At 40.9% G+C, this 22856-nt stretch overlaps 4 protein-coding genes across 5 annotated transcripts; 3 read left to right on the top strand and 1 right to left on the bottom strand.

The window, feature by feature from the left end:
• Nucleotides 1–5579, top strand: LOC103723984 (protein RKD5-like). 2 transcript variants are annotated; one of them, XM_008815095.3, is made up of 5 exons: nt 338–750; nt 860–1157; nt 2862–3109; nt 4506–4727; nt 5223–5579. In XM_008815095.3, exons 1-5 carry the CDS (start codon nt 618–620, stop codon nt 5234–5236), a joined length of 915 nt encoding a protein of 304 aa, XP_008813317.2. In that variant the 5' UTR covers nt 338–617; the 3' UTR covers nt 5237–5579. The 2 variants fall into 2 exon arrangements, with proteins under 2 accessions (XP_038982803.1, XP_008813317.2); XM_039126875.1 differs by lacking the exon at nt 5223–5579 and having other exon boundaries at nt 1–750; nt 4506–5210.
• Nucleotides 5580–8952: 3373 nt separating this feature from the next.
• LOC120110761 (transcription factor MYB1R1-like) lies at nt 8953–12112 on the bottom strand. The gene is made up of 4 exons (XM_039126314.1): nt 11830–12112; nt 9859–10070; nt 9641–9724; nt 8953–9027 (listed from the first exon to the last, which is right to left on the bottom strand). Exons 1-4 carry the CDS (start codon nt 12110–12112, stop codon nt 8953–8955), a joined length of 654 nt encoding a protein of 217 aa, XP_038982242.1.
• A 4074-nt stretch (nt 12113–16186) lies between these two features.
• On the top strand, nt 16187–16858 carry LOC120110759. Its single transcript, XM_039126313.1, has one exon. The coding sequence runs from the start codon at nt 16187–16189 to the stop codon at nt 16856–16858; it is 672 nt and encodes a 223-aa protein (XP_038982241.1).
• A 2761-nt stretch (nt 16859–19619) lies between these two features.
• LOC120110758 lies at nt 19620–20273 on the top strand. Its single transcript, XM_039126312.1, has one exon. The coding sequence runs from the start codon at nt 19620–19622 to the stop codon at nt 20271–20273; it is 654 nt and encodes a 217-aa protein (XP_038982240.1).
• The last annotated feature ends 2583 nt before the right edge of the window (nt 20274–22856 follow it).

The following is a 22856-nucleotide window of genomic DNA, read 5'->3' as shown; positions in this document are numbered from 1 at the left end:
CTAGAGATTTAATTCTAATTTACTGGATTTAAGTCAGCAATTTTCAACATAGTTGCATTCTAGTTGTTATACTCAATACAAAATAAAATTTTTCTCAAAAAAATGTTTAATATAGAACATGGAAGCAAAGAATCTACCTAATCAAAGTATTTCATGGATTAAAACTCCAACGAAATTATTCCCTCCAAAAAAAATTCAACAAAATTATATAAATGCAACATTCTAGTACGGGCTTATAAGTGACAGCTGTTCTCTTTTGTTTTTTTTTACATCATCTATAGAACAAAATACATGCATGAAGTCACTCTAGAGTAAGCATGGCCTAGAAGCAATTAAACAAGTTAGTTCAGGCGGATGAAAAGGGAACTTCCTAAGAGACAAAGCTGCAACATGAACTGGCAACTTGTCATATGAGAGTGCGAGCTTTGAACTTTGAATGGACATGCATGGTGAATGACCATGTTAACATGTATTTAAAAGAAATGATGATATCATTCCAAAAACTACAAAGGTGGAAAGATCCAAAACCTCTTCTCTTCTTCATGCTCCTCTTGTCACGTTGCCCCTGCGGTACTCACCATGTTTCATTATAAAACAGTAGCCAAACCATTTGAAACATGACCCATGAGCATCCACCATCAACCAGCATGGACTCCTCCTCCTCCTCCTCCTCTTCCAACAATCACCACCCACATCCACCCCCTTCTCTTCTCTCCTTTCTCGCTGTTTTCAAAAACGTCCTCAACCAAGGTCTCTTTTTCATCACAACCCCCTATAATGTAAAACTTTTTACATCCCATCAATCCTCACTCTTTGTTTATATACTTTTCTTCTTCTTCTTCTTCTCTTCTTCTTACAGAGCTAATCAGAAGCGTGCATGCCTACCGAATCGTTCCGGAGGAGGAAGGTGAGGGGAGGGAGCTGTGGGTGGAGAGGGAGTTCCTCTTCTCTCCCACCTCCCACCTCGAGATCACTGCGCCGATCCCCCGCCAGCTCCTGCTGGCGGATCCAGTGGTGGGTGGTGGCGTCCGCCACCGGCCGAGGTTCCACGAGGGGCAAAACATTGGCCTTTGGCTTTGTATTCTAGCATTCGACTCTGCCACCGCCGCTGCCATCTCGCGGCCTCCTCCCATCCCTCCCATCCTCTCCTTCTCCAGGTATAGACATATTGTGCAAGATAGGCCAAGATGTTACCAAAAAGAAAGAAAGATGGGCCAAAATGGAATGATCTCCTTTCCTTTAATTTTGTTCAGATTTTTTATGTGGTTTGGGGATCTGTTAAATTGGATGAACTTGATGAAATCCCAAGAATTTTATGGAACTGCATCGCAAATCTTCCCTCAATCTAACATGACAGGAGTGTGATGAAATTTAGTTCTGCCAATTAAAGCATTTGCGAATTAGTTCATGATTATTTGTAGCCCTGTGTTACTATTATTTTGCAATCTATTTGGAATCTTTGGGAGTTGTCCATGATATAATTTCTTTTTAATTTCATTTTTCTTTTCTTTTCTTTTGTGGTAATGCATTTGGAATATCTAATTGATTATGAATCAATGCTATGAAAAAGTTTGCTTGTTTCATTTCTTGCTTGGATGACTTCTTGTTGATACCAGGGTGAATCGTGATGTTATGAACGGAAATTGGGACGATTTGGATAAAACCAGTGGTTATTTAAAATAAAACTGAACATTTTTCATTAAATTTACAAAGGTAGGCTTTTATTGCTTCCTTGCATGTGTACTCCAGAAATAATTGAATTTTTATATTTGCTAATACTATGGCTGGATGTTGTGGTGATTTTCCTTTTTCTTTTGCTATTTTATCACAGAAAAGGTTTTGCTCTTCCTTGCTTTTTTTTCTTTGTTTTTAGTTTTCTGACTATAGAGCGCTGATATGGAGTAGCTTGACTAAAGCATTCACAACTTTGAAACTTGGAGAGATGAAAGAGATATAAAAGTATGAAAGTATAGTATTCAAATTTTTCATCATATCTTGAGAGTCCCCATGCTTGGTATTTATAAAAAAAAGGATGCAAATCTGCATGGTTAGGATCATATGATTTGCTGATTGAGCTTTTTTTTCCTATATCTACTGATTGGGGTAATTAGGAAATCTATTTTCAAGCCATGATCGGGCGCTTTTCTTATCTGCTGATCTGGTCGATTATGATATATTTTTTGGGCACATTAAGATCACAGCTAGTTGTAATTGATCATACTAATTGTTCAAAGATTTGATTGACTGTTGATTTTACTGGACGCATATTTGGTGGGATGAGCTGTTAGGTGAGATTTTGGGATCATGAATTCGAGCCATATTCAGCTGCTTCTTCTTTCCTCTTTTTAGTCATAGTCACCTTTAGCTGCTCATATTGTCCGGATAGGATTGGCCTTTACGCATGCTGAGAAAAGGGTTATTCCTTGAATTTTTTTTCTTTTTTCTTCCGATGTAAAAGATGGGGCTAATCTATTGACCAATACATTATGCAAATAAAAAATGTAGACAAAAAGACCTAGGAGACCAAAGTAAAAATGATGGCTTAAGAGGCCAGGAGGAAAAGAAGGAAAGCGTGAGGTCCTTGACTTATCTATGATTAAAGCTTTCTCAAAGTATCTCCTTTTTCCCTTTTTTTTTGCCCCTCATGAGCTGATAATCTCGCTACCTGTATTTTCAAGTTATAGGTAATTTCTAATGCTTGGTAGGAATGTATATTCTATCATTAAATGAAAAGCTTTCTAGCTTCAACTTCCCCTGAACAACTTCTCTTTGTCATTTACTTTTTCCCCCTGCATATTTTTACTGTTTGCATTGAGAAAATATGATTATAGTTTTAACTTGAATTCATATGTCTGTTTCAGAAATCCAAGATTACAGTCTGTTCCAACTTTGTCCTGTGATCTTCAAAAGGTTTTCGAGTTAAGGTGCGAAACAGAAAACCAAGAGCTGATGCATGTTGTTTCAGAAGAAATCCTTGCAGACAAAGATAATAAGTTTTCTCGGCCAATGAAAAATGCACCTGATTATGATGAAGATCAACTCTCACACTCCGGTCCCATGATGAAACAAGCAACATCAGACAATCAACACTCCCATGAAATTGTACCTGGTTAGTGAGTTTCTTACTGAATACCTGGTGCACAACCATTAGAATCATCACTACAATTCTATTTAAAGTGGCATTTTTCCTTAGTTATTTGAACTGAAAGGTGGTTGCATCATGAAATATTTTATAACACAAGTTTGAGCATGTTGTGGATTTGTTCTAGTTGTCAGCTTGAGATACATGTTTTATTTTTGATTTTTTTTTCATGAAACCTGGATTTCAATTATCAACAAAAATTCTTTTTTGATTCCCTTTAACTTGGAGTTCTTTGTTTAATTTTTCAAATTTTGAAGCTGTTTCACAGTTTGAATAATCGAGCGAAGATCTCTATTTTAAAGAGAATCAAAAAGAAATATTGTAGATAATTGAAATCCAAATTGTGAAGCTAATTTCATCATAAATTATTTTACTTCTGCATATTTTCTAGAAATTAATCATTGTTTGAGCTGCTTGCATTTATGCTCTAACTGGAAGCTTGAGGTCTTGCCACTCATTGCTCCAAAAAGAAAAAGCATAAGCTTGAGAAATCAAATCCTTCTTCAGGAGAGTTTTGCATAAGATTGCCTAAAAATTGGGAATGATCTAAACATGAAAGTTCTCTGTCTTAGCTCATGATCTTTACCGAACCTTTGGCTGGCTTTCTACTTTCCAATGGCTAGAAGGGTCAAGAGTTGGACTTTTAGGATGCATAACTTAGTGTCATTTAGATCATCACCCCTGCATTAAGAAATTCTGAATGATGCATGGCTTTCTATCAAGTCTGGTAATATCTTAGTCTGACCTAAAGGGGATTTTGATGTGATGAACAGGGCACAATCTCAGGGTTAAGAGCATCACATATAAACAAACTTAAATTATTTTATTCAGAGCAGTCCAGCGAAGAATTACATCGAAGTTTATAGAAGATCATGTATGTCACAAAATGGTTGTTTTCGATCTTCAATAGAATTTTCAGGGATTTTATACAGCTTCTAAGGCATCGATTCCCCAGCTAGTTCAAGGTCTAGGCTGTAGGTTATCAGGGTAAGATTTAGTCAAAATATGGTCAATTTGATCTCTAAATCATTAAACAAGTTCACTAGTGGGAGTGTCTACGCTCTACAAATTGGTATACATCTCACTTTCCATAAACAAATGCCACGTAACTGCTTTCCATGGTTTCAAGACGAATGCCCTACTAAACGAACATACAAATAGGCCCTGATGATATATGTGAGACTAAATAGTAAAACTAGACCACATTCTCCCTTACATGTAGAATACTCTTATTAGTGTATCAGGCTTGTTTAAATAGAAACACAATTTCTCAGATAAAACAAAAAGAGAAATACATAATTATTTTGTTTATTTTCCTCCTTAGCTTGCACTATCTTCTTATGGCTTGAATAAAAGAATGCAGAAGTTGGAGCATCCATGAAGAAGAAGAGAGCTGCAGCAGAGCATGTAGCTAGCATTTCTTTAACTGATCTTGTTAAGTACTTCAATCTTCCAATCATAGAAGCTTCGAGAAATTTAAATGTCGGATTGACTGTACTGAAGAGGAAATGTAGAGAATTTGGTATACCTCGTTGGCCACATAGGAAGATGAAGTCTCTCGACACTCTTGGTACACAATCTCCAGGTAATCTTCGTATCTCCCTTCAGATACTTTTACCAAGTCTCGCATGTAAACATGTGCAAATCATCAACTAATTCTTGTATTTATGTCCAGTAAAATGACACAAGGAAGTTTGGGCCATCTTTTTCTATAGTGTCAGTCCTAGATACTGAAAATGCTATTCTGAATCATATCTGTTGAATAAAATTTTAAGTGGTTGTTAAAGATTGGTCACACTGTTGATGCATACTAATAAATTATATACTACAGCTAAACAATATCATGTTTAAATTGAACTTCAAATAATAAATGAACTTGAATTGGTATTCTCAGCCATGGTGTCATGTAAAAATCAAAGTAGTGGTTGTAGGGCATTTGTCCATACTTAATGGCTCATTACAGTGTTTCATGGTGACCGGACATACATTATTATGTTCTAATTTTAGAAATTCTATATGACTGTCCATCGATCATTCGATGTCATTTCTCATGCATAAGAATTAAGGAATTGATATGCAGGAAGAGATTCATAGACAGGAGAAAGAGGACAAAGCAGCTGCAGCCAGAGCAGCCACTAAGAGAAAGCGAATGCTAGAAACCGAAAAGGAGGGTATTGAGAGGAGCCCATTCATGGAGTTGCAGGGAGAAACTAAGAGGTTCAGGCAAGATGTTTTTAAAAGAAGACATAAGGAAAAAGTTCTAAGCAAGAAATGCCAACAACCTTCTTCTTAGGTTCACTACTGCTTCCACAATTGAGTAAATCAAATGGTGTGAAGTTGTAGCTTTTGCTATATTACTAATCACTAGCAAGAAGGAATAGAGACATCACATCATGGTTTGCTCTAAACTATAATAAAATTTCACATATTTCTCTTATTCCACTCCAGCATTCACAGCCTCCAGTGGCTAGTGATGTTTTATGTCATCGATTTGTGATCAATAGCTAGTAGCCAACCTACGTTTTGCTTTAAAGATTTTGTTAGAACCTGCTAAGACACAGAGAGCCAGTATTCTGCTTTGGCCAAGTTACTTACGTCTTGTGAGTTCAAAGACCTCTTTTATTTCTTTCCTCCTTTTTTTCTCGCTTGCTACCCCGTTCTTTCGCAAGACACGCATGACCAAAAGAGGTGTTCTAGTCATTAATCAAATTACACCCATTATAATATAAGGATCTAGGGGTGGCAATCGAGTTGGGTGACATGCGGATCGGGTTAAAAATTATCAACCCAAACCTAACTCGTTTACTAAACAAGTCAAAATTTCATATTTGAATTCGACCTATTTATTAAATAAGTAATCCGACCCGACCCATATAATCTATTTATTAAACATGTCAAATTAGGTTAAATAGACTTTCAACGGATTAAATGGATTTAAACAGGTTGAGCGAGTCAGGTTAAATAGGTTAAGAAGATTTCAAACATGTTAAATAAGTCGGGTTATGACTTGACCTAATTATCAAACCGGTTACAAGTTTAAATCTGAAACCTACCGATTTAATAAATAGGTCTAGATGGGTTAATCCATTTATGACCCAAATCCATTTATATCAAATCTAAATCTGCTTAAAGTGGGTCGTTCGCAGGTCGGATTGACAAATCAGATCATAAATTGCCACCCTCAAGTACTGTTATAAAATCTCTCAGTTTTGTTACATAGCTTCTTATGTATATAGAAAATACATATAAGTAGAAATTGATCCCTTTGAAACTCCAAAAGCATGGATGCGTAACAACCTTTTTGTGTTATCGGATTCATAAACATCTAATAGCTTATTGAGATTTTGAAATTGTTCCATAGTCCTATGGGGTATATGAGGGAGGTCATGGGCTTCTTATCATGATATGGGTCCATTATATTTTATTGGGCTCTATATGTGATGCAGACCAAGTTTTTAAGGCTTAGTGGGCTATTAACATGTTAGAACTGATTACTAGGCCCTCACTAGGCTCACCTCTTAGGAAACAAATGGGAAGCTCATATATCACATAAAAGAGAGAAGGGGACGGTGCCGATTAGTGTATATGCCTCTCTCTTTCTCACATAAGAAAAAGATAAGGGGCACCATATAGCATGCCCCACCAAACCATAGTTGGCCCTCCCCTTTCTCTCATATAAATATATAGCTAGGGTTGGTGTTGTAGATGAAAAAATATAAAAAAATAAAAATTCTCCCTCCCTCTCATAATTTTCTCCCATGTTCCCTCTTCCATCTCTTGTTTCTCAAGGGACCTCTGGGGTTTGGAGAAACCCTAATGAGGCCATGCAATGAGCGAAGAGAATCTATAGGGACTTAGCATCAATATTAGGGTTGGAGACCGTATGCTATTCCGAATGGGAGTACTCTAGAGACTCTCTCTACCAAATATTCATCTTGATTTGTTTGCGCATAAGTATATTCCAAATCCTATATTTATTATTGAGAAAACTTTTGCATGCGTTATAACCAATTTGGGAGAATGGTATTTATTTATTTATTTTTTGCTGCATATTCGTGATCTACCATGCTTCACATCTTAATTTGATTATGGCCCAGATGTAGGATGAACTTTGGATTGTCATCAGGTTGATCTCCAATCGCTGCATCTAAATTTTATGTGATTTCGATTTCACCACTTTTGAGAAGGACTGTTCACAGCACATCAAATTTGCTACAATTCCTTTTCGGTTCCAAGTTTGAAATATTATATGGATTAAGGGACTATGCTCCAAACAACCAAATGTGTGAAGCTAGGAATTATTTATTTACTATAGCAACATTCTAGATGATCCATTTTGGACTCCATTGGGTTTTCAAGAATAATTCATAGGCATGGCCCTTTGTAGGCCTACCTGGAATTCTTGGGTTTGTGCACATAGCTCATGTTTGGTAAGTTGTACAATAGTCCCTTTGTTGTGTGTTAGGCTCGTAGACTCAGCTTCCATATGGTGTTCAATTTGGTTTTCACTTGGCTAGTGCACCTAACTTATGTTAGACTAAGCCCATGGTAGATGGTTTCTATGTCATCCATTATAAATATAATTAAACATGGGGGCTTATAGGTACCAAGGTTGAGCACCTAGCGTGTAGGTATTCAAGCCCTGGTCCTATAGGGTTTGTTTCAAAACTCTATTGACCCTATTTTGTAGGTTAGTGCTTCTGGGGATTGGCTTTGGGTGTAGAAATGAAGGAAACTAGTTTTCTAACCTTGATATGGATCAATTTCATACGTTTGAAGAAAATTCAAGAAGGTATAAGAAACTAAAAGAAAAGAAAAGAAAAAATCAAACAAGAAATTAAACTACTATGCTAGGGACAAATGCGATCTTGAGAGGAAATTTGTTTATTGAGTAAGAAGAAATATGATTACATGCATGCTTTGACAAGAATTTGCCATTAAATATAAAGAAATGCAAGAAAGTTTTGAAGCAAACAAGGTGCTTCTCGATTTGTAAATGGACATTTAAATGCTCCTCTCTTAGGAGGACCTTGTGGGAAGCCTCCTTGTCGGGACCCTTCATTTTTATTCTTTGCTCTCCACTTCCCTTAATTCTTGATTCGCTCGATTGTGGGTCGGGGTTTTAGAATAGAGGTGGAAAGCTAATGAAGAATTTAAAAGGGTGAGATGGAAAATTCTAAAAGAGGGTCCTATCATCAAAAGGATGGGATTTAGATGGTTGGTACCATTTCTTCTTGTGCAAGCTTTCTATTACTTGGAAGATTAGTTTAAGTATCAAGTTATAGTTGGTCTTAGTGTAAAACAAATTATGATAGTTAGAGATAGTGTAAGGCATGGTTTGGGTTTTGGGCTTGACCCAAGGTTAATCTAGGGTTAGCCTAGGGTAGGGTTTGGGGTTGAGTTAGATGTTTTAAGAGGGATTTGATCTATAATTGTTTAGTAATCCAATCAAGCACTTTGGAGTGCAAATAATCAAGAGAAGAATTACAAGTGTTTCAAGGATAAAGATCAAAGTAAAACATCACCTTGAAATCGTAGGATAAAGATCATAATGAAACTTGTTGAAGTAGACTGCTTTGAAAAGATGACCATACTATATATGTACGATATTCACAATTCTATCATCGTTACTTTTCACAAAAAGATATCTCTCCTCAGCTCATAGCATGACAGTTTATCGTATCTAGAATACAGAATTTACACCTTGATTGAGCAATGAGGTCACATAAGGACTATCACTACAAATTTAAGGTATAGTTCTCCTTCTCCCACAACTTTTACCATATGCATCATCTCCCATCGTCCGTGGGCTACAGACTTCTACCAGCCAATGTACCAACATTAGAGAATCTAAGAACCACACAAATAGCTGCCGTCACTGTTGCCTAGGACGGTCACAATAAATAAAACACATATTACCCAAATCTATTTTTTTTCTCTATTTTATTGATCCAAGTCAAAAATAGGAAAAATGAAAGAGTTTTCTTGCCTTGTACTAACTATTAACTCAAAATGAGTGAATACAAAAAATAGTTGATTATATAAGCTAAGAGAATCAAATGAATAAAACATATTAGATTAAACGACACTAACTACTCCTGCTGCCTTCAGTGAAGATAATTTGGTCAGGCTGTGAGGCTGAGGTGGTGCAATTAATGCTGAGCTCCAAATCGCTGTTTTCTAGTATTGGAGGAGAAGTAGTAGACTGAGTTGGATAGTGCCGGTGCGGCTGGATTGACGAACTGGAGGGTACTTTGTAGAAATCTGGGGCACATGCAGTAGAACTGGCTTCCGACGCAGCTTGGGTTGTAATAAAAACTGGGAGTTTTTCCTGCAAATAAAATAACCGATTTTTGGCCATATTTAAGAAAGGATTCTCACAAACCAGTTCGTGCAGTTTGTAGGAAAGAGTTTAGGAAATTGGTGAATGTTTACTTTCAAAAATATAAAAAATTGTATGGACACGAGAGGGAACGCAGAATTTACCAAATAACTTACTTGGAGATGGTGATAAATCTCTTCTGTAACTTCACAAGGTCTTTTAAATGATAATGGTGGGGTAGAAGTTTCGGATGCAGGAGTCTGGAAGTAGAGTGATTATCACAATATAAGAAGTGAGGAATAACATAGTAAACTATATGAACAATTGATAGAATGATTGAAAATTTGATACTTTTTGGTCAGCAGCGCTAATAAGTTGAATGAATGAGACTTACTAGATCACCTATCCCGATATCAAAAAGGCTAGACTTGCACTTCTTTTTATTCAGATTACTCTGCCGAAGAAAATATTTCTGAGCATGACTGGCTACCTGAGTTGGAGTTCTAGTGGTAACAAAATTTCTTGATATTCCCTTCCAGTCCCCCTTACCAAGCATTTTAAGACCAGCTAGAAATGTTCGATGTTCTTCTTCTGTCCAAGGCGCGCCTGAATAAGAAAAGAGCAGAGTCACCGAGAGATCAATAATCGAATAAAGAAATACGAAATCTCATTTCTTGCTAGCCCACTATACACAAAGCAAAATGAAGACAATGTCTTGGCATGAAGACAATGTCAAAAGCAAAATGATTTTGTTAAGCAAAAATAGCTATTAATAGAAATTGACATTATGGCCAAAGAATGACACGCGGAGGCAAGTTATAAAACCATATTTTGGTAAATTACCAACAGCATTTGTCATACACCCTTAAAATTTATGTATACTACATTGATAAGTCTTCTAGAGTAAGAGTTTTTTATTACCGTAGAAACTGAAAAATTTAAATGCAAAATGAAAAGTTTACACAGTCAAAAATATCAAGTAGATAGTAAAAATTTTCACTTTTGTTATATTTCTTATATGGACCCTATGTTGTCCCAGTTCAAGATTTTTTTTCCCCAAAATTTCTTCAAACTACCAAGAGAAAAGATTTAAGTGCATCCCTTCTATTTTTTTCCGGTGTGAAGCAAGTAAAAAAACAAAGCTTGTTTGCCCTAACGCCGATTGAAGAGTGTAAAACAAAATTAACAAATAATATTAGAAACAAAAACTTTCTCTTAAGAAAAAGATGAACAATAATCAGAACAAATATATTAAGATGCACGAACACAAGTTGCATCTAGTTAAGAAAGTTACTATAGGTTTCATGATAAGAAAAGCAATGACAGAAAATATCAACACACTTAGTGCTAATTAAAATCCAATGGCGGATTTTATAAGCAAATTGAAACCAAGAAACATAATAAATCCACCTTTATTAACTCCAGGATCCAACCTACAAAACGTTGCAAGAGTTACCAAATTATTAGGGAAAATATTGTTATTATAACATAGCAGCGATCTTTGAGATATTGCCAACCTTGTAAAGATAATTCCTACAGATACATGATTCCAGTGTTAATTATATATTGTTGCAAGAACAAAAAATTCAGGGCCACCCCCAGAAATCAAAAAAAAAAAAAAACAACAGGTTAAAAAATAAGTTGAAAATCTAATAAAAAATGTATATGCCGTTATAGCGTTCTCAGATTCATTACTAGATTTACACAAAAGAGAGATTTTTTTTCTCTTTTTTTTGGAAAGATTACAACCTATCTGCAAAAAAGATCCACCGATCTTAGCAAAAAAAAAAAAAACACCGGTGCAAATAAATTTTGAAAATAACATAACATTGACAACAACAATTTTCTATCTTTGGATTAAACTCTGCCATTAATTGCTGTTTGATTAGATCGTTCACAATAGAACAACCAAATCTCCTTAACATGTCCTTGTGGCTGGCTACAGGGGTTTTTACTTCGATTTGTAACTTTGTTTTCCAGGTGTCGTTGCAACTCTAGTTCTTTAACTTGGCTAAAGGGTTGTGCTGGGTTCCTCAACTTGTGCTGAATGTACATTCTTCTGTACTCTTCTTTTATTTTGAATGAAATTTAACTAATGGGGATTACACCCATTAGTCTCCTATCCTCTCGAAAAAAACAGCAAACAGAACAACCAAATCTCTGCAAGAAAATCATAAAACTCCAATCTACTAGAGTTCCTAATAAAAACACTAACAAACCAAAACCCATGCATCCGGCCCACATTGAATCCGAAATAAACAATAAATGATCAATAAATCCTTCTTCAAAAACATCGATATAAGTTAATTCATTAACAATCATCAACAAAAGAATCGATGAGAAGAGGAAAGAAGGATCGACTAACCTCTCTTCCTTTCCCGCCCGCGGCATCTCCGAGAGGACTGGAAGAGGCCGCCGGAGAGGTATCCATTGTCGCCGGCACTGCTTTCGGTGGCCGCCTCCGCCGCCACCTCCCCGCCACTGTCATCGCACAGAATACTCACCTCCTCCTTCCTGCTACTGTCATCGCAGCTCTTCCTACTCAACTCCTTCATGTCCTCCGCCGCCTCCTTCCCCTTACTGTCATCGCACAAAATCCTCACCCCGAAGAGCTTCAGCACCTTCTCGCTGCGCGACTCTTGATGCATCCTCTCTCCCTCCCTCTCTCTTCTCCTCATGGGACAATTGATCGGAGTTCCTAAGCTTTCTTAACGGTTGGCAACCTCTCTCTCTCCCTCTCTCTTCTCCTTCCAAAGCGTTCTTATGGTACGCGGAAACTTTTAGGCTGTAATTATAGAGCTGCCCTGAATTATTTAAGGAAACCTTAATCAAGCGGGACTTGGGGATCGGGCTACGGTGACCGCCCGTGAGCAGCAAACTTGGAAATATTGATCTAGTATTTATAGTATTTTGCAAGTTTCCTCTAATGGAACTTAGATTGTGGTTCGGTTTATATCTTTCGCAGGAAACAATAATTGGTCTTGAGTACCAATCTATATATATATATATATATATATATATATATATATATATATATAATATGTATGTATATATATATATATATAATATGTATGTATATATATATATATAAAATATGTATGTATATATATATATATAATATGTATGTATATATATATATATAATATGTATGTGTGTGTGTGTGTATATATATATATATATATATATATATATATATATATATATATATATGTATATGTATGTATGTATGTATATGTATATAAGTATATCTATGTATGTATGTATGTATATAGATATATATGTATATGTATCTATGTATATATATATATATATATAGGTGTATGTATATATATGTATATATATGTTGGGTCATGTCAATTATAGGCCGAGTTCGAGCTCTGTTCATCTCGTTGAGCTGTGTCTATTGTGGGTCGTATATTCTTTTGAGCCCTGTTCATCAATGTGGCTCGAGTCTGTTAATAGATGCTTCAAAGTGTATTTTTATCTTTAATGAGGCCACTCTCTTGTAGTGTTTAATTTTATCTTCTAGAAAAATATTAAAATTAATAATATTTTAATGATATTAAATAGATGCACCTAACCTGTTTGCCTGAAGTGGGATTTAAAGTTAAAAGAGATAAGTAGCATAATGCTTCAAAGTATATTTTTCAAATTGTTTAGTAAAATAATTATTAGTGGATTAAATTTTGATATATGTTTTGTACTTAATTAAATGGGTCAGACATGTTAATAATCATTTTAAAATTATATTATATGTTATGAAATATGAAAAAAATGACTGGACAAATTATGAAAAATCTATTTTATGTGTATATATTCTCAGCATGGCTATGATCTGTTCTGACGCTGCAAATAGAGATTATTCGTTGGATCTGTCGATTTGTAATCTATGAAAAACTAGTTTCAATACTTTACCACCGGTGATTAGAATAGTAGTATTTGGACACTATTGCCACCTGTAGTTAATAATAGTAGATTTGGCACTTTGTGCAACCCATGGCACTGGGTTACATAGCCATAGCGAATCTAGCATCAATTTTATAATAATAATAATAAATTTCAAAAGAAAATTATGTATTATTGTTGATTTATTTTTTAATTATTATTTTGTATTTTAATTAAATATTTGGCATGCTTTGGCCCCACTCTAGGTTATTATGTTGTTTACTGGGCTAGTATAGCTCATTACCATATTTTTCTATTTTTGAGATCCATATGCATAAACGCATGATCGCTCGGGCCTTGGGAAGTGCGTTAGATTTCTAAAGATTGTTTTTCAGTTATTGGTATTTTGGATAGACTAACTAGAGTATTTAATTTGATTTATGTTATTAGTTAGCACATATTACATTGAAACTTTGTAAGATTGCTTTGAATAAATTAATGATTAAATAAAATTTTATGATTCATTATTGCTTTGATATAATCTTTAGCCTTGCACGCCTGTATGGTCCACCGTACAAGCATGCAACGTTTGTTGCGCTCTGAGTTCGGGGCGTGACAGAAAAGCCATTAGTCATGTAATAATTGGAGTAAAGACTGTTAAAGGAACCAAGCAGCTGAGGTTGGATCCAACTATTTATGATGCTTTAATTAAGGAAAAGGTTGTTGTAGGTGATGTTGTTTACATAGAAGCAAATAGTGGTGCAGTGAACAGAGGAGGTAGATGTGAGGCTTTTGCTACAGAATATGATCTTGAATCTGGCTTCTGATGGTTCATTTCCAAGTTGGGTCGTGTGGGTGGAGCTGCCTCACTCAACTTAGCTTGGTGGATTGTGGTACTTGGGTAGCTTATAACTAGAAGATCCAAGGTTCCTGCCATGTTTTATAACATTTAGGTTTGATTATACTTTTGGTCCTCCAAATTTATAGGTTTTAATAAATTCTTAAACTTTTAAAAGTTCAAATTTGGTCTGTAGTTTTTCTCAACTATTTTATTATGGTCCTTCCCTTGGATTCTGGCTACTTTCCCTTATTAGAAGTCCCTATTGGCATTAATAGGTGATTACGTAACTGATTATATGGTGGAAACTAGTTAGATAGATGATTATGTGGCTGATTGGATATGGCATATAGATAATGATATGGCATATGGATGATGATGTGGCACATCCTGTAAAATTTTTTATCTAAAAGTGTTTAATTACTCAGTGCCACATCATCATCGATACGTCACATCATCACTCATGTACTATAAATTATATTTTTGGTCCTTCAAGTTTCAAAAATTTTCTTATATGGTTCTTATAGTTTAAAAATCAAATGTAAAACTAATATAACGAGGATAGTTAACACTAATATAATTAGTAATATATATATATATATATATATATTAATAATATATTATTATATTGTTGATTTTACTTTATCTTCAATCATATTTTTAACCTTATCTTTCTTTTCCTCCTACCTTCCACCAGAATAGATATAAATACACACAAGGCAAAAAAAAAAATCTACACCATCATGACTCGTATATAATACCCTATCATATGTTATTCATCTAATCTTCCATTCCACCTTCTAATCTCATTCTTCCTGAAATGCAAACAAAGAGAGCCCGAATCGAACCCATGAAGAACGAAAAGTGAAGGAGGATTAAAAAAAGAAAGAAAATAATTTTTATTTTTAATTCATTTGTTCTCTTGGCTTCCTCGTTCTACTCCAGCCGGAGAAAACATCTGAGATCTTTAGTCACATAGCCCATGATTGCCGACCCATCCTTCTTCAAAGAGAAACTCGGCAGCGATGGTGAGCTTGGCCGTGTACTTCTCTGCCATCACCACTACGGCCATGGTGGCGGTCTTCAGATCTCTAAACTTGATCTGCTTTGGGACCATCTTCGGGTCTAGCCCCAGCCACCGTGTTTTAAATATTGTCAGCATCTCTAGCTTTTTAAATGCATCTAGCGACTTGCCCCACTTTAGAATCATCTCTCGCCCTACCACTAGGTCGGAAAGGCTACATTAAACCACACTTGAAAATTAAGGAATCTAATTAAAAATTTTTAAAACTATAAGGATCGTATAAATATATTTGTAAAACTTAGAAGATCAAAAATATAATTTATGCTGTATAGGTGATGATGTGGCACTCGATGACAGAATATTTTTTGGGTAGAAAATTTCGCAGCATATACCGCATCATCAAAATAAATTTTTTTATTTACTATGCTATATCATCATTTTTATGCTATACCATCACCAATTGGCTACATAATCACCTACTTAAAAAATTTTTGTCATATAATATACCACGTAATTATTGGTACATGCCATCAGATCTTCTAGTAAAAGAAAGTGGCTAGAAAAAAGACGGCATTGGTGAGCGGGTGCTTTAATCTTCGTGCGATCGTAAGCGGTCGTTCGGGAATTTCTTCAAATAGGGGTTGTGCGGGAGAGATGGCGGAGTCGGAGGTGGGGAGGAAGATTGTGTCGGAGGGAGGCCCACCTGAGAATCAACTAAACTATGAGGAGGCAGGGGGGAAGGGGCCGTCGTGGTCGGAGGTGGGAAGAGGAGCTCCGGTGCGGCCGCACTGGACAAACCACCATATCTCTACTCGTGATTTGGAGGCGATGCAAAGACGATATGGTGATGTGCTGGAGGTTGAGGAGGATAAGCTGTAGGAGACGAGGAAGCTTTGGAAGGACTCGGCGGTGCTGATTCGGAGTTTGGAAAGGGTAGTCCCAGCTGAATGGGTGGCAAAGGAACTCAAGCGGGTAATGAAGCTTGCTGATCTCTCCGAAATTTTTCCGATGTTGGAAGGATTTTGTGTGGCCCGCTTCTTCTACGAGGAGCATCGGGAGATGGCGCTGATATGGGGGCCGTGGATGGTGGCAGGGCAATTACATGCCATGAAGCGGTGGATGCCCAATTTCACCCCTGGCTCCGGTGGTCTCAGCATGGTGGTTGTCTGGCTACGAATGCCCGGGCTACCACTGGATTACTGGGAGAAATCTATTATCCTTCAGATGGCGGCGAAGGCCGGCGTGCCACTAGCGGTGGATGAGGCGACGAAGAAGGGTAAGAAGTCAGGTTTTGCAAGGGTTAAGATTGAGGTGGACCTAAAAAATCCACTGAGAGGAGGAACATATGTGAAGGGAAAGGCACAGCGGTTGGAGGAGAGGTTTTGGCAAGTGTTTATCTATGAGAACCTGCCAAATCCTTGTTGCAGATGCGGCAGAGTGGATCATGAAGAAGCCCACTGTACCTTCACCTCCGTGACCGAGCCGGCCGATGTTTCGGGGGATAGGCGTGGTAAGGCAATGATGGAGGAGATGTACTTGGTTGCAGAGTCCTCTACACATGGCGGGGAAAAAGGGAACGACCAACCGGAGAACCAGGGGTATGGGCCGTGGATGGTCACCCACTTAGGGATAACTTGGAAATATTGATCTAGTATTTATAGTATTTTGCAACTTTCCGGTAATGGAACTTAGATTGTGGTTCGGTTTGTATCTTTCGCACAAAGCAATAATTGGTCTTGAGTACCAACCTATATATATATATATATATATATATATATATATATATATATATATATATATATATATATAGATATACACACACATACATACATATATAGATATAGATATACACACACATACATACATATATAGATATAGATATACACACACATACATACATATATATATATATACACACACATACATACATATATATATATATATATATATATACACACACATACATACATATATATATATATATGTATATGTATGTGTGTATATATATATATATACATATATATATATATATGTGTGTTGGGGGAAAAATATAAGTCGTCACGACTGCGTGAACGTCCGACAGACCCTCCGACCTGGAGGCGCCCGAGCAGACCCTCCGACCTGGAGGCGTCAAGCAGACCCTCCGACCTAGAGGCACCGAGTAGACCCTCCGACTTGGAGGCACCAAGCAGATCCTCTGACTTGGAAGCGCCCGAGCAGCACTACCGACCCAAAGACGCCCGGCTCACGCGCTATGCTCACATCCCCCCGCAGCGCGACCGAAAAACTATGCCTTGCCTTCGTCAACAATCAAAGCGTATGGCTCCTGCAGACGTCCGGTTTACTCAACAATCAAAGCGTACGGCTCCTACAGACGTTCAGTTTACTCAACAATCAAAGCGTATGGCTCCTGCAGGCACCCAGTTTACGCAACAATTAAGGCGTATGGCTTCTGCTGTCTACGGACATCAAGCCCCTTACGGCAAACCTGCTCGGCTACGAATGATGGCATGACTCCATGATGATTTGGAAGCTTCGGCCTGATTTCCAATAGTAACAGCATTAATTCACACGATCGAGCATTAATTTCTACTGCATGCCCAATCGTACGACAACTCATTCGCCCCGTCATATCATAGGTAACCCAGCCCCTCTCTATAAAAGGGCAATTCCTCCATTTTAGGGGGGGAGGGGGATTGAAACTCCGGGTATTCACTACTCCCATTGATACACTTGCCCCCTCTGACTTAAGCATCGGAGGGCCGGCGCCGAGAACCTCGGCCACCGGCTCCTTGCAGATTTTTCGGAGGACGTCGCGTGCCAGCCGAACCGCCGTTCGTCGATTCTCGCCAGAGCTCCCCCCTCCTCAGTTGACGGTCGCCCCTGGGTCCAAATTCCAGCAATAGTTGGCGCTAGAGGAAGGGCTCGAGTCGTGGCCATGAAGCTGAGAAGCAAGGGAGCTTCTAACGCCTCCCGACGTCTTCCGCCTAGTCCTGGACACTCTGTCCAGAACTCACCACCCTCGGCCGATTCGACTCCTCAAGTTCGGCCGGAACAATTTGATGCCCTGGTGTAGCAGGTTCAGGCCTTGGCTGCTGCTGTCCAAAGCCTGCAACCTAGGGGAGCCCCAACAGCACCATTTCCTTAGGCCCCGATCCAGCCGGTGCCCCCTCCAAGTGGACCGGCCCCCCAAGACCAAGATCTCCACGCCCGAGCATCTTCTTGAAGAGAACCCCCAGTGAGGGGTCCAGACGATTGGCCACAACCGTCAGAGGTCGAATCAGTTCCAGGGCAACCTGCGCCCAAACAGACCGCCGTGGCGATCCCCCAGAGCGACGAACTCGACAAGAAAGTCGAGAAGCTAGAGCGCCAGATCGAGGCGCTCCACGGCAGAAGGGCGAGACGCGAGGGCGACTTCGAGTTTACCACGAAGTCCTCCTTCTCCCAACAAATCGAGGATGAGCCGGTCCCGCCGAGGTTCAAAATGCCCCAGGTGGAGCCCTACAACGGCATGACCGACCCCCTCGATCATCTGGAGAGTTACCGGGCCTTGATGGCACTGCAAGGATCCTCGGAGGCCGTGCTTTGCAAGGCCTTCCCAGCAACGCTTCGAGGAGCAGCTCGGCTTTGGTTCGCCGGGCTAAAACCCGGCACGGTCTCCTCTTTCGAGCAGCTCGGCAGGCAGTTCGTCACCAACTTTGCTGCCAGCCGATCCCAGCGGTGGACTTCAGACTCCCTCCTCGATATAAAGCAAAGGGAGGGAGAGTCGCTTAGGAAATATCTGGACCGTTTCACTGCCGCAACTTGGGAGGTCGATGAGCTCGACTAGTCAATCGCCATGTCGGCACTCAAGACTGGAGCTCGGTCCTATAGGTTTCTCTTCTCCATCGAGAAGAATTTTCCAGCTGACTTCACCGAGATGTTGGCCCGGGCGCGGAAGTACGCAAAAGCCGGGGAAGCCGTTGCTTCTAGACGGGGTGGGGCCGAGCAGACCTCCAAAAAGCAAAAGAGACGTCGTGAGGAGCGCGGCCGTCCCAGAAGCCCATCTCCGCATCGAGCTAAGAACCCGCCTCGTCTGAAGAGTCCACCCTGGCTGCGGGGACCGCTCCGACCAAGATCCCCGCCTCGTCCGAGATCTCCACCGCGGCCCCGCATATCCAACGGGAGGTACGAAAATTACACTCCCCTTAACGCTCCTCGGACTGAGATCCTCATGGAGATCGAGGGTTAGGATTATTTCCGGCTTCCGCCCCCGATGCGGGACCCCGGGGCCTGGCGCAACCCCAAGAAGTACTGCCGCTTCCACCGGGACCACGGCCATGATACGGAGGACTGCTTCCAACTTCGGAACGAGATCGAGTGGTTTGTGCGGAACCGGCGTGAAGAAAAAAGGCCAGTGGAGGACGCCATGCAGCATGGAGAGCTGAATGCTAACAAACCCATCGCTGGCACTATCAACACCATAGATCGGGGGGCCCCAGCCGGAGGACCAGCTGGGGAAAGACTTCTTCCAAAGCGCCCCCGCACCTCTGAAGTCATCTCTTTCTCGAATGAGGACCTCAAGGGAGTTGAAACTCCCCACGATGACGCCGTGGTCATCTCTATGGTCGTAAACAAGTTTGATGTAAAATGCGTCCTACTTGATAATGGAAGTTCGGCGAATATTTTGTACTTTGATGCCTATTCTAGAATGGGGATGACAGAAAAGCAGTTACGGAGGATGAACACCCCACTGGTCGGATTTACTGGAGACTCAGTTCCAGTGGAGGACGAGGTCGATCTCCTGGTCATGGTCGGGCTCGCCCCCCGAGAGAGTACCGTGGGGATGGGTTTCTTCATGGTACGTTTGCCCTCGGCCTACAACGCCATCCTTGGACGACCAGGGCTCAACGCCCTCCAGGTCGTGGTCTCAACCTGCCACGTACTTATGCGGTTCCCCACCAGCCAAGGAGTCGGCGAAGTCCGTGGGGACCAAACGGTAGCAAGGCGATGCTACATGGCGACCCACGAGGCAAAGCAACCGGCCAAGGTGTCAACTTCGACGCCAGATGACAAGCTCTAGGCTGAAACTTTAGAGACACGGGTTGGCCCTCAGAAGAAGCGGGTAGAGCCTGGTGAGCTACTCACCCAAATTTCCTTACGAGAAAATTGCCTTGAGCTAACCGTGCAGGTCGGCTCCGACCTTGATGCCCGCGAAAGGGATCGCCTTATCAACTTCCTACGGACCAACATGGACATCTTCGCCTGGTCGCCCGCCGACATGCCGAGAATAGATCTGGAGGTCGCGGTCCACCGACTCCAAGTAAAGCCGACCTGTAAGCCCGTGCGATAAAAGAAGCGAAGTGCCTTTTCAGAACGACAACGAGCAGCGGCCGAGGAAATTGACAAACTCCTCAAGGCCGACTTCATCCGGGAGATATCCTATCCGGAGTGGCTCGCCAATGTGGTCCTCGTCAGAAAAGCTAGCGGAAAATGGCGCATGTGCATGGACTACACCGACCTGAACAAGTCCTGCCCGAAGGACAGCTTTTCACTTTCCAGCATCGACCAGCTCGTAGACTCCACCTCGGGACATGAGTTGCTGACATTCATGGACGCCTTCTTAGGGTACAACCAGATCCGGATGGCGCCGGAGGATGAAGAAAAAATGGCTTTCATTACTGATAGAGGCACCTATTGCTACAAAGTGATGCCTTTCGGCTTAAAAAATGCTGGAGCAACTTATCAAAGGCTGGTCAGCCAAATCTTCAAAGACCAAATAGGCCGAAACATGAAGGTCTACGTCGATGACATGTTGGTGAAGGGCCAAATGGCGAAGGATCATGTGACTGACCTCGACGAAGCATTCTCCATGCTTCGAAAGTACCGGATGAAGCTCAATCTTGCAAAATGTGCATTCAGAGTCACCTTGGGCAAGTTCCTTGGCTTCGTGATCACCCAACGAGGAATTGAAGCCAATTCCGAGAAGATCCGAGCGCTCCAAGAGATGGTACCTCCGAAGACAGTTAAAGAGGTACAGCGGCTCACGGGACGAGTCGCAGCTCTCGAGAGATTTGTTTTTCGATCTGCCGAACACTGTCTTCCATTCTTCGCAGCTTTCAAGAGGCCGAAGAACTTTTTGTGGTCAGCAGAATGCCAGCAAGCCTTTGAAGAGCTTAAGCATCTTCTCGCCTCTCCTCCATTGCTCATGAAGCCTCAACAGGGTGAGCCCCTTTATTTGTACTTGGCTGTTTCCTCAGCTGCAGTGAGCTCGGTCCTTGTCCGAGAAGAGAACAAGCTTCAAAAGCCAGTGTACTACACCAGCCGAGTCCTGAGGGATGCCGAGACCCGATATTCAAAGCTGGAAAAGACAATTTTTGCCCTGGTCATTTCGGCTCGGAGGCTCCGGCCCTACTTTCAAGCCCACACGGTGGCCGTGTTGACCGACCAGCCGATGAAGCAAATCCTACAACGATCAGATCGTGCTGGAAGAATTACAAAGTGGGCCGTCGAGCTCGGAGAGTTCGATCTCGAGTACCGACCCAGACCGGCGATCAAGGCGCAGGCACTCGCCGACTTTATAGTCGAGTGCACTGTGCCAGACGAGGCCGAGCTCGAGCCTGCACCAACGGAGCAGACTCCGAGGCCGACGTGGACTCTGCACGTCGATGGTTCCTCGAACTCGGGGGGTAGTGGAGCGGGCCTCATTCTCACCAGTCCGGATGGAGTGGTTGCCGAGCAGGCTTTATGCATCAAGTTTCCCGCCTCTAACAATGTGGCGGAATACGAGGCACTAATCGTCGGGCTCAAGTTAGTAAGGGAGCTGGAAGTGAAGGACCTAAGGGTCTTCAGCGACTCCCAGCTGGTTGTGAACCAAATCTTGGGTGACTTTGAAGCCAGAGAGCCCGCGATGCAGGAGTATCTCCGGAAAGTGCGAGATCTCACCTCGACTCTGAGCTCTTTCCACATCCAACACATTGCTAGGTCGGAGAACCTTAGAGCAGATCAACTGTCAAAGTTGGCATCCTCTCGCATGAGCGAGCTTCCCAAAGCAGCAACACTGGAGTATCTTCAGATGCCCAGCACGAAAGAGCCCGAGCCGGCCCTTTGCATCGAGGTTGAGTCGAGCTGGATGGACGAGCTCGTCAGCTACCTGCAAGATGACGTCCTCCCTAGTGACGAGCGCGAAGCTCGCCGAGTCAAGCGCTTAGCCTTTCGGTACATAATGATATGAGGGCAAACTTTATCGGAGGTCTTTTACCTCCCCCCTCCTCAGATGCCTCCGTCCGTCGGAGGCGGATTATGCAATGCGTGAAGTCCATGAAGGAATTTGCAGAAATCATCTGGGAGGCCGAGCACTGGCGCATAAGATTCTACGCCAGGGATATTATTGGTCGACACTCCAGAAGGATACGCTAGACTTCATCCGGAGATGCGACCGATTTCAGAGGAACGCCAATATTCAACGCCGACCCTCGGCCCCGTTGACCTCGATCAGCTCCCCTTGGCCATTCGCCCAATGGGGAATTGATATCCTGGGACCATTCCCTCTGGCAACTGGGCAAAGAAAATTTTTGGTCGTCTCTATTGACTATTTTACTAAATGGGTTGAGGCCGAGCCAGTAGCCCGGATCACCGAGCAGAAGATGCGGAATTTCGTTTGGAA

Source organism: Phoenix dactylifera, chromosome 5, assembly GCF_009389715.1.
Source record: "Phoenix dactylifera cultivar Barhee BC4 chromosome 5, palm_55x_up_171113_PBpolish2nd_filt_p, whole genome shotgun sequence".
In the NCBI taxonomy this organism is placed as follows: Eukaryota; Viridiplantae; Streptophyta; class Magnoliopsida; order Arecales; family Arecaceae; genus Phoenix; species Phoenix dactylifera.
This window is presented reverse-complemented; position numbering and strand designations above follow the sequence as displayed.

Coding starts and splice junctions, on each gene's coding strand:
- LOC120110758 (XM_039126312.1), top strand. CDS start 19,620: ATGCAGCATGGAGAGCTGAATGCTAACAAACCCATCGCTGGCACTATC.
- LOC103723984 (XM_039126875.1), top strand. CDS start 618: ATGACCCATGAGCATCCACCATCAACCAGCATGGACTCCTCCTCCTCC. Junction 751..859: donor CAAAAACGTCCTCAACCAAG/GTCTCTTTTTCA, acceptor TTCTTCTTACAG/AGCTAATCAGAAGCGTGCAT. Junction 1,158..2,861: donor CCCATCCTCTCCTTCTCCAG/GTATAGACATAT, acceptor TGTCTGTTTCAG/AAATCCAAGATTACAGTCTG.
- LOC120110759 (XM_039126313.1), top strand. CDS start 16,187: ATGAAGCTTGCTGATCTCTCCGAAATTTTTCCGATGTTGGAAGGATTT.
- LOC120110761 (XM_039126314.1), bottom strand. CDS start 12,112: ATGCATCAAGAGTCGCGCAGCGAGAAGGTGCTGAAGCTCTTCGGGGTG. Junction 9,725..9,858: donor ATATCGGGATAGGTGATCTA/GTAAGTCTCATT, acceptor CTCTACTTCCAG/ACTCCTGCATCCGAAACTTC. Junction 9,028..9,640: donor AGATTTATCACCATCTCCAA/GTAAGTTATTTG, acceptor TGACCGTCCTAG/GCAACAGTGACGGCAGCTAT.